Here is a 12,500-nt window from a genome sequence, read left to right as displayed (position 1 = left end):
GGTAACTATTTCATTTGTGCAGAGTGCAGTAGCTGAGCTGTGCATCAGAAAAACGGGAAAGAGAGGATAAAAAAGGTACAGTTTAGCTTTTCCACTGTTGTATCCGCCGAAGCAAACCTAAAGTGAGTGATAAAAGAAGAAAAGTTAAATTTCCCCAACCAACTATCAACAGTAAAAGGAATGAATCAAAATTTGGTTTCGTGTTTTGAATTAATCATTAGACTGATTTAGGGTTGGTGTATTTGAGCTACGTAAACAACGGCGAAGAAAATAATTCTCGCTATGGAAGGGAAAGGAGGTAGTCTATTTATGATGTGAGTTCTGAACCAATTCTGAGAAGCCTAATTAATTAATGTAAGACCAAAAGCCAGAAGCAAGGAAGCCTAGGCGGACAGGACAGTCGGAAAGTCTTACACTCGTAGCTCCACCTGGCTTTGTCGATCTGGAGCCGAGTCTTGGCCGCCTCCAGCTCCTTCTTCAGCTCGTCCTGCTTCTCTCGCAGGGCTCGGATCTTCTCCTGTGTTCTTCTGCACTTGGCAATGTCTTCTTCCGTCCTCCGGCCTTCGTATCGAGCGACGTCCTCACTGTCGAAGGTCTCGATAGTGGCTGGGCTAGAGGGACAGGCGCCCCCGAGGTGCTGATGGTGGCGATGGTTGTGATGGTGATGGTAAAGGGAGTGGTCCAGATCGCCGGTTTTACTCGACGTGGATGTGGTGGAGGACCCACCACTTGCTGAAGTTGTCGTTCCTCCATGATGGTGAGGACCTTTCACACGCCCCTTGCTCTTCTTAGGCGTAGTTGGGGTGGGCGTGGAGGACTTACTTGTGCTCTGGAGGTCGTCCTTAAGCTTAACACTTGAAGCCTCAGATGTGGATGGGTCGGTACTGGCGGTGCTCGTGTCCTCTTCGGCGGTGGTAGGAAGCGGGGCTACCACCTCAACCCCTTACCAGAGAGAAAGATGAAAAGAAGAAATGTCTGTCTTTGGCAAAGTGAAATATACATACCAATTTGCAAATTCGAAGTCAAATAACATGAAATCTAAAATAATACAGATATAATGCGGTTTATATTCGTTTCTGTAACACACACAAACGAGCACACCTATATTTACTCAAACATACACGAGCGTACACTCATACGCACACACACACACACACACACACACACACACACACACACACACACACACACACACACACACAAGATTTCCTCCATTGAAGGAATTAAATATTACTCAGAATGAAATAAGGAATCAAATATTAAAGCTTGCCGTCAACAAATCACATGGCGCGTACGGAGTTGCAAACTGGATACTAAAGGAAGGTATAGATAAACTAACAGGAAAAATATGCAAAATAACTGAATGCTTACTTAAAGAAGGAAAATTACCAGGAGAGTGGGAAAATGCCAATATATAAGGGGAAAACAAGGAAGACCCAAGAAATTATAGACCGGTGTCCCTAACGAGTACAATAGTTAGAATTTGTGAGAGAATCATCAAAGATAGATGGACAAAATATCTGAAGGAGAACAATATACTGAACCCAAGGCAATTTGCTTTCAGACAGGAAATATCATGTACCACTAATTTGATTTGTTTCTATTCAAGATTGACAGATATATTGCAAGAAAGGGAGGGCTGGGTAGAATGTTCCTTCCTGGACTAACAAAAACCATTTGATAAGGTACCACAAAGAAAATTGCTATATAAACTAGAAACAATAGGAGGCATACATTGAAAAACTATTGAATTGGATGGAGGATTTCTTACATGGAAGAAAAACGAAAGTAGTGATCAGAGACAAATATTCAAAATTGAAAGAAATGAGGAGTTGCGTCCAACAGCGGTCATTACTAGCTCCGATAATGTTTGCTATATATGTGAATGATATGGACGAAAGAAATTGGATGTTACATGACCTTCTTTGCGGACGACGCAAAGTTATTAAAGAAAATAAACTCCGAAATAGACTGTGACTTATTACAGAGTGATCTGAACAAAGTTTCAGAGTGAGGCAAGAGATGGGAAGTAGAATTCAACATCAAGAAATGCAGTATAATCAAATTTGGGAAAAGCAAAAAATAGGATATCAGGACACTATAAAACTGACGGAAAAGAAGTAAAGAAAGTAAATTCTGAAAGGGACCTAAGAGTAATCATCACCAAAGACATGTTGTCAGATAAACATATAAATAAAATTGCCGGAGAAACATACAAGATCAATAAAGGTGGCCCTTAAGTACCTGGATAAAGAAGAAAAAAAATATTACAAGCACTGATAAGTCCAAAACTGGAATATACAGCGCTGATTTGGTCACCCAGTACAAAAAAGAATATAAGAAAATTTGAAAGAATACAAAGAGCAACGATAAAGTTGGTCCCAGCATTTCCAAACCTAACATACGAACGAAGACTAGCCAAAATGAAATTGGCGACCCTGAACAAAGAAGAGAAGAAGGGGACCTACTAACCATATACAGAATTATGAAAAGAAATAAACGTCTTGATAGAGAGGACTTATTAAAGTGGGACAGAAGAAAAACAAGAGGACATCCAATGAAATTCATACAGGACAACTACAGAAGAGATCTCAAAAGGAACAGCTTCCCACACACAAGGCTAGATATATAGAATAAATAGGGGAAAAAAATGTGTGTAAAAACAAAATACAAGAATTTAAAAAACAAAATTGATTTTCCAAGAAACAAAAACGGGTCACGACGAGCATAGCTCAGTCCTTCAAAATACAACTAGGTAAATACACACACATACACACAAACACACACACACACACACACACACACACACACACACACACACACACACACACACACACACACACACACACACACACACACACACACACACACACACACACACACACACACACACACACACACACACACATACACACACACACACACAAACACACACACACACACACACACACACACACACACACACACACTCACACTCACACACACTCATGCACACACACACACACACACACACACACACACACACACACACACACACACACACACACACACACACACACGGACACACACTCACGGACACACACACACACACACACACACACACACACACACACACACACACACACACACACACACACACACACACACACACACACACACACACACACACACACACACACACACACACACACACACACACAGACACACACAGACACACACACACATACACACATACACACATACACACATACACACATACACACACACACACACACACACACACACACACACACACACACACACAAACACACACACACACACACACACACACACACACACACACACACACACACACACACACAAACACACACACACACACACACACAGGCACACACACACACACACACACACACACACACACACACACACACACACACACACACACACACACACACACACACACACAATAACATACACACACACACACACACACACAAACTCACGCACAATTTGACCCTGGTTTTGCCTGGTCTGTAATTTCTGATTCCTCACTTCCTACGAGTTTGTATTATAAAGATATGTTCATGGAAATAGCTCTACAATGTGTTATTTGTTGAATTATCTAAATTGGTACATAAATAAATTATTAACTTAATTGCAAATGAGAGAATGAAGCTTCTTTCAAGATATGATAACTATACCTTGGCTCTGACAGACACTGCAGACAAATCCTTTTTTAGTAGCTACACACAATGTCTTCTCAGTTCTATTTAAGCCTAAAGCCAGCGCAATAAAGACACAGCTGCCCTTTTGAACCGTTTATATTTACCTGCTAGTAGTCTATGCAAAATCTCTGCCAGAAAAGGTGATATACTCGTAGACAGACTCTTTTCTAGAGCTCTTAATTTCCAATGTACTATAAGCTGAAGAGACCTACCACTTTGTTTGAACATCACACGTCTTCAAAGCAAGAAGCATTTTGGTCTATTCCTGTTATTGTTAGGAATAAACCACTGTTATTCTCCCTTTTTACCTAAAAGATGTCTGGCAACGTATGTCCTGCAATGACATTCTCTTCTAAAATTCCTGACTATAAAGCTCTTCCTTAAAAACGAGTATATCTTTCATTTATGCTATGTCTCCCGACATTGTTCTGACGCTTTTGTCGTTGTGATTCATCTAATAAGGCACTAAGGCTATTGGCTTCGACTGAAATGTGTTTTATATAGCACTCTTTCAAAAAGGTTTGAGTTTGCTTAGTTTCGAAAACATTGTTTTCCACTAGCTTGGGCAAAAGTATCAATTTTATTACATTCCAGTGCTCCTACATATTCCATCTCTATTCTCTCCAATAAACTCGGCAATGCTGTTCAACTTTTGCAGTTTTGCAAAGTTTTCAGTGACCCAATATCGATGACCGAATTTATCTCCTCCCTCCTTGATCCAATATGTTCTGACTTTAATATTATATTTCCTTATTCACAGTCTATTACATCCATAACTCAGTGAAGACGTATTTTAGGATTTATCTTCTAATAAAGTCCTGAGTTCATGATCCGATAAATTTCGACCATCACTCACTCTTACTCCTCGTATCATTATTCACATTTGAACCATTACTCTATTAACTACCGTTATGTATGTCTTATGCACCTCAACATACAATCCGATTCCTACAATATATTGAATTTCCACTATCTCAGTCAATCACGCCTCCCACTCTAGTCTTGATTTCCCAATGATCCCTTCCATCTGATTCCAAATCGCCCATTTCCATTTCCATTTCCAGTAACCCACGTGTTCCCCACATTTATGGTATAAGATTCCCATTCCATCAATCAATTGTTTTTCCAGCCCCTGGGGCGGTTCTATCCCCGAGTGATATTCTATTTTTGTATGCACCTTCACGAACTCCTCCATCTTTCACCCAAGACGCCTTCCCTTTCCTCACCTTGTGCCTCCGCTTTGCCCTTGACACCATCGTCGTCAAGTCCAGAGTCCTGAGAGGACCCGAAGGAAGAGCACTCTGAGTCTCTGATAACCGACTCGTATCCAGAACTCTCGCCGTGTCGGCTCTCACCGCGGGACCTTCTACCCCGGGGCGTCACCTGTAGGGGAAGTACAAGGGCGTAAGAATAGATAATCGGAAGAGGGTAAAGCAAGAGGAGATAATAAAAATGGTATAAGAAAAATAATATGAAAAAGATGCTGAAATAGATAAAGGCTTTAATAAACAGTATATGAATACACAAACAAATATATAAAACTTAATAAATGTATAGTCAAACAAGAGCATAGTGGCGTGTATAATTATTTATTAATTTAATAATAAAAAATAAATAAAACGGTAAATCGACAGATAAGCAGACCAGCAAACCATAAGATAAATAAATGTATAAATAGATGAATGAATATAGGGATGAATAAGCAAGCAAACAAATAAGCAAATTATTAAATATATAAATAAATGAGTAGATAAATAAATACAAAAAAGTCTAACCAATAAAGATAAATAAGTATTTCAAGTAGATATATGTATTAAATAATTCATTAATTGAGTAAATGAAAACATGATATGGCGTGGAATGTTATGCATTACAATACTACTGAATTCAAAATATAATTATATTATTAATAGACCACCTATTTCGTGACCTATCGCTGATAATACATGGTTTTAGAGAAGTTTCAGGAAAATATTGTAAGATGGAAAATAAAAAGGATAATGTCTAAGGTCCATGAAACCAGATAATATGAACATTAATATGTAAAGATTAGATTGAAGCCAATCATTTTACCAAGGAAAGATGCAAATAAGAGGTATATTACACAAATACAATGGAAGGAATGTCAGATCAAAGGCAAATCAGCAAAAAGAAAAATGTATAGTCTTTTATCTGTCAGTAATGATTGAGCGGTTGATTAAGGATGATTAGATGAATGTGAAAGAAAGAATGAGACGATGTGAAATGAAGAAATGAAAATGAGGAATAAAGATTGAGAGAGAGAATGCAGAAATATGAGAATAGATAAACAAATAAAGAGAAGGATGCTTTGAAGGAAATCTAATGTAAATGAAATATAAACGGATTGGTGAGAAAATAATTTACAATTGATACACAATGCAGAATAATTAAAACAGACAAATATAATGCGCATAAAAAAGAAAATGGAGGAGAATTGTAGAGAAATTAAAACGTGGGAATGTGAAAGTTATGAACGAATTAAAAATATTTAAAGAAAAAAAAAACAAGAAGTCGAAAGTAAGGGAAAAGGAAAACAGTTTCCTCAGGTAAAGAATAAATGAGGAGATGTTATGGTTCTGTGGTGATAGAAGAATAGTATAAGTAAACTGGAAGGAAAGGAGAAAAGTTCTTCACATCAAACATAGTCAGGTAATCTAGAAAAAAAGAACTTTGTGGAAAACGACAAGCAAAACGGGGAATGGGAGAAAAAAGTGAGAGAATGGGAGCATAACCTGTGGTCATGGTGTCCAATAGGACTAAAAGCAAAATATATAAACAATTAAATAGAACTAGAGAGTTTGAGTAATGACGTTAGTAGAGAAAAGTAATGCGGTGCAAGTGTTTGAGAACAAGAATATTGTGCAATTGATGGCCATTAAATTGGCAAGGTGTACTGTACATGTAGTTATAAGATATGATGATAACAGAGAAGAGGAGAAAATCAAAAGAAGGTAAAGAATGAATACAAGGAAAGAGAATAGTTTGATGAAAGAAAATCAAAATCAAACATAGACTGAAATAAAAGGTAAAGACAAGAAAGGATGGAAAAACTCATGCTGAAGTTCATAAAGTGGCAGTATCGTACAAAGGTGTCTATAAAGAGAAGAGAATATTGATATTGATGTTTCTCGATGTGTTCAAATGACATTGTTATGAAATTTCACAAAGAGAAAAGTGTTTATGGTATGTAATACAATAGGAGAGGAGGCAAGAGAATAAAATTTAGGGGAGACATGAAGGAGAGAAGAAGCATGGAATAAATATATGGCAAAGATAATGAAGGCTGGAAAATAACAACAAAAAAGAAAGATAAACTGTGAGAATGGGAAGAATTATGATGATTGAGATTGAAATATAAAGTATATGTCATTGAAGTGCATGTTGAGGAACAGAAATAAACCACAATGGAGAACTTGCTATCGAGTAGAAGCAATCGCAAGTTGGAACGGCCGGGTAGGCAATAAGATCATCAATTCAGAGAATCAAGATGGAAAACAAATTACAGCAGAAGCTCCGCTCGAGGACAAAACAAAGCCGAGGATCAATACACACCTTGAGCCCCACGCCGGAATCCACCCCGGAATCGTAGCCCGTGCCCGGATGGAGCGAAGCTGTAGATACGGGCAGGAAGGGCGGCAAGGGTGAGTCCCACTGAAACCCGCCATAGCGGCCCGGATCCTTACTGACATCCTTCGAGGGTTTAATTGGGTCCTTAACGTCTTTTGGCATCTTAGCAGGGTCTTTGGTCTCCTTAGAAGAGTCTCTACGATTGTTCCGGCCACGTTCCTTCTCACCCTTGCGAGCTGGAGATCTGCTCTTGAGGCTCCCATTCTGCCGTTCGGATTCCAGCTTCTGGAGGGCTTTGGTGGAGCCTTTGTCCCCTCCGCGACCGCTGGATTCCACGGAATGATGGGACTCCAAGGAAGCCGCTCCTCCTTTTGCGTCTTTGTTGGCCTTTGAGTCCTTAAGGATCAAACTTTTGCTGTCTTTGGAACGCTCACGATCCTTCGAGGCCTTTTTCTCAGAACGCTCCGAGTGTTTTGAAGAAAGAGTTGGAGATTTGGTACTGGTTTTACTACTGTTTGATTTACTACTGCCCTTCGAGCTGGCCCTTCCGGCACTCTTGTGCTTGGGGCTTCCGAAGAACCGTGTCCAACTAAGTTTTCCCAATGGAGAGCCGTCCTCACCATCGTTCTCCTCCTTGCCCCCGCCATTCGATTTATTCGACTTGGAAAGGGATATGAGTTTCTTCTTTCGCTTTTCCTTCTTGACCTTGAGGTGCTTGACGTTGCTCTCATCGTCGGAGAGGGAAGCCCCATTCCCCGGTAGTCTTTCCTGTAGCATCTGGACTTCTATTCTCTCTTCGATTTTGGTCTCTGCGACAGCCGCTGCACCTCTCTCCTCAGCTCCCGCGCCGCCCTCCACTTCCTCCATCTTGACGTCACTTTTCACTGTGTCGTCTTGAGCTGAATCACCGCTTATGTTAGGATTGGACGCACCATCCGGCTGTCGGAGCGACGTGAGTGTGGTTAAGCTTATGTAATTGCTCGGTAAATAAGGCATGATGTCACTCTGAATGTCATAGAGTGGGTCGTTGACGTCTTTGGAAACCTCAGATGAGCTGGCGTCGTCGACCCCGACGTCAGGCTTGTTGTCGTTCACGTCACTCCTGGTGTCAATGTCATCGGGCAAGAGCGACATCCAGTTGAATTCGTAATTGGTACCCCCAACACTGCCATTGCCGATTACTCCACCAACTCCAATTCCCCCAGGCACTCCCCCACCAATGACGACACCACTTGATAAGGGTGCAGACGCTCCACCACCAACACTGCTGTCTCCTCCTGCAGCCCCAGTCCCCTCTCCTCTGCATGCCTTTAGAGTCGACAGAGCCGTGGTTTCCTGACTCAACATGGGAGGAGGAGGTGGAAGAACACTTGGCTCATCCTGGTCTTCTTCCTCTTCTTCTCCTCCTCCTTCAGAAGTGCTGGGGTCCTCCTCATAATAATCCGGAAACCCCTTGGAAGGCGAGTGTATGGAGTTCCTTCCTCTGGGAGCTTGTTTAGCAAGGTTGCGATAAAACTCATGCAATTGCCGGAGTTCTTCCAGCCTCTTTGCAAAGTAGTGGGTTTTCGCGGTAAAGTTAGGGTCCCTTATCATCTTCTCGTAGCGAGAAGAACCATGAAACCCCGAAGTCACCTGAAATAAAACAAAATAATGTTATTTAAAGGTATAAAGAATGACCCATTTTATTCCTTTATTAGCACAGAAATAAAAATGTAACGATAAATACACAAGAAAATATCTGCGCACTTGTAAATATCCTTATAATCTATTGTCCACGTATTAATACATGCATGAAAAATATGATCCCACTACAGATGCACGAGAAATTTCGAATGCACATCTACGTGCCAAGGTTATCTTCCAACCTGTTTTATGATTTCCCATTATTCAAATTCAGATATACATACACACAATGTGCATAACATACGCAAATGCAAACGTATCTACACACACAAGCGCGCGCGCGCGCGCAACGAAGCGAAAGATAGTAGAGATAAAGCTTGGAAAGAAAAAAAATACAGAAAGTGGCAAATGTATATCAATTATAGGAATGAATATGTAAAAATACGCAGGGAGGAAAAATGAAACTATGAAAAAGACGCAATAGAGAAATATAAGGATCAGCCAAAACCATTCTATAGATATGGGAACGGTAAACTAAAAAACAAACAGGAAATAGTAAAACTACGCCAAGGGAATATAAAATACGCAGAAGATATAAAAATGACTGTAGTCATGAGCAAACGCTGTTTTCACTGGAGAAAAAGTACAACATCGGGAAGAAGGACGAGCTTTGAGACCCCCCCCCCCCTTCTCTCTCCAGAGGGAGATAATAGTAACACAAAAAGAAATAATGGATCAAATAACGAACATTGATGTCAGGAAATCACACGGCCGGATGGAATTGCAAACAGGATACTAAAAGAATGTTAATAAGAACTAATAGACAAAATATATAATATAATAAGTTGCTTAAAGAAGGAAAACTACCAGAAGACTGGGAAAATGCCGATATCATACAAATACATAAAGGAAAAAACAAAGAAGACCTAACAAATTACAGAGCAGTTTCCCTTACAAGCACGGTAGCCAAAACTTGTGAAAATTTTATCAAAAATAGTTTGGATAAAATATCTGGAGGAAAACAGTACACTAAATCCTAGACAATTTGGATTTAGGCAGGAAAGGTCATGTGCCACAAATTTGATCTGTTTCTAATCAAGACTACTAGATATAATACAAAAAAGGGATGGATGGGCTGATTGTGCTTTCCTAGACCTATAAAAATCTTTTGACAACGTACCACACACAAAAAAAAAAAAACTATTAAGAAAACTGGAAACCACAGGAGCTATATAAGGTAAGCTACTGAAATGGATGGAGGACTTCTTACATGGAAGAAAGATGAGTGTAGTGCTCAGAAATTAGAGTTCCACTTGGGAAGAGATGATTAGTGGAGTTCCACTGGGATCAGCATTGGCTCCAATAATGTGTAGCAGGAAAAGGTGGAGTGAAGGTGGAGGTAGAATGTAGATTGAGAGAAGCGAGTAAATGCCTTGGTGGTTTAAAGAGTGTAATGAGGAATAGACATTTGGGAATGGATGCGAAGAAGAGACTGTATGAAGGAGTGATTGTGCCAACAGCACTGTATGGGGCAGAAACGTGGAACATAAGAGAAGAAGAGAGAAGGAGTTTGAATGTGTTTGAGATGAGGTGTCTGAGAAGTATGGTGGGGGTTACTAGGCTGGATAGAGTGAGAAATGAGGAGGTGAGGAGGAGAACAGGGGTGAAAAAGGATTTGGGAGATAGGGTTGATGAAAGAATATTAGGATGGTTTGGACACATGGAAAGAATGAGTGAAGAAAGACTAGTAAAAGAGGTATGGAAGGCAGATGTGGAGGGAGTGAACATGAGGGGACGTCCTAGGATGAGGTGGATGGATGGGGTGAAGGGGGCTTTGGGGAAGAGGGGAATGTCTGTTGAGGAAGGAAGGGAGAGGACGGAAGACAGAGGTGAGTGGAGAATGGTTGTTTATGGATGATGTTGTGACTGCATGAGGAGGAATGGGCGGGGGGGTGGGGGTGGGGTAGTATGTGTGAATTAAATTTTGACGCAGCCCGAAGGGATTTCTCCCCGTCCTCACCTTATATGCAAAGGGGGACGGAGAGGGGGGTCGCCGATTAAATGAAGCGGCCTTGCTGTGGATGTACTGTGTCTTGCGACACTGCTTCTGACCCAGGGCGGTGGGCAGGGTGTAGGGATGACCCGTCATCCAGGAGGTGCTCAGATGAGAGGGAGGGTGGGAGGGGTGTGGAGTGTATTTAGGGATGAAATGGGTGGGAGTGTTTTTATGCCTTTCCCTTTTTGGCTACCTCCCTTGGAAGGGGGAAAAAGCCTTGGTATATGTATGTACATGTATGAAGGTGGAATGTTACATGAGATTTACAGATGACACAAAACTATTGAAGAAAATGAGTACTGAAACGGATTGTAAGTCGCTGCAGAGAGATGTGAACGGGGTTTGGGAATGGAGTCAGATGTGGGAAATTTCAACATTAAGAAATGTAGCATTATGAAATTTTGAAAAAGTAATATATATATATATATATATATATATATATATATATATCACAATAAAGTAATGTGGCACATTAGTAAAATAAACTTTTTATCCCACAGTCGGAAAAAGGAGACACTAATGTCAAACGTTCTGTATATTTCGATCAGAAACTGTGACCCTCACATTTTTTGTATATACGTATATGCCTTCCACTATGTATTCATTCTGCTGAATAGGGTCACAGTTGATGATCGAAATATACAAAACGTTCAACATTAGTGTCTCCTTTTTCCGGCAATGGGATAAAAAGTTTATATATATATATATATATATATATATATATATATATATATATATATATATATATATATATATATATATATATATATATATATATGACACACAGGAAACCCACAGTCGGAGAAAATAAACCTCGAATAAAGAAGAATCCTATATTTCGGCTGTCAATTGTAGTGTATACATCACTATAACCACATCACCATATCCACAAATCATGTGAGCGGTGTCACAATCATCACCCAGACATTCTGTCGCCAGACACGTCCGCTCTAACAAGCTGACCTTAGCACTTATCGCAGGAAAGCTGACCTAACAGTAATCGAGCACGGAAGCACACACACACACTGATGCATGAACACACACATAGATGCAGTTAATCACAACTCAGAATAACACACGATAACACAGTAGTAATCAACCCTTGCCCCCTGGATATATTATACATAATAAAAAGGGATATAGGTAGTGATTGGGAACATGAAAGTTTATTCGTGAAGGACCAAACAGTGCTATTAAAAGTCTTACTAAAGTGACTGACAGCACCTCCCTATTTTGCTGAGTTCAGGACTTCCGGACAACAAAAAGGCCGTGCATGTCTCGAGAGAGCAGGTTCGGTGTGAGGTGCTCCAGAGATTAACTCAAAAGAACATTGTGTGAGGTGGTCTAGAGAAAAACGTGTGCCAGTGATGTGTTGTAAATAGTGACTATAGTGTATACGATGAAATCATGATAAACTCTAATTATAATAAAATAAGAAGAAAAGGAGTCGTTGAGAGTTTATCTTGCCCGCACTAAGTCCTGCCTATGTAACTCCCAAACAAAGGAGG

The 12,500-nt window shown here is 40.2% G+C and overlaps 1 protein-coding gene across 1 annotated transcript in view; it reads right to left on the bottom strand.

The window, feature by feature from the left end:
• LOC143020049 (uncharacterized) overlaps window positions 1-12,500 on the bottom strand; it is a 612,923-nt gene that overhangs the window by 55,501 nt on the left and 544,922 nt on the right. Inside the window, exons 23-27 of the mRNA XM_076176217.1 lie at window positions 8,635-8,966; window positions 8,199-8,478; window positions 7,299-8,144; window positions 4,952-5,108; window positions 415-942 (exon numbers count right to left, since the gene is read on the bottom strand). Of these exons, the coding sequence (XP_076032332.1) occupies window positions 415-942; window positions 4,952-5,108; window positions 7,299-8,144; window positions 8,199-8,478; window positions 8,635-8,966 (2,143 nt within the window). The remainder of the gene's footprint in view (window positions 1-414; window positions 943-4,951; window positions 5,109-7,298; window positions 8,145-8,198; window positions 8,479-8,634; window positions 8,967-12,500) is intronic.

Source organism: Oratosquilla oratoria, chromosome 3, assembly GCF_046742065.1.
Source record: "Oratosquilla oratoria isolate Oo_2021 chromosome 3, ASM4674206v1, whole genome shotgun sequence".
NCBI lineage: Eukaryota > Metazoa > Arthropoda > Malacostraca > Stomatopoda > Squillidae > Oratosquilla > Oratosquilla oratoria.
This window is presented reverse-complemented; position numbering and strand designations above follow the sequence as displayed.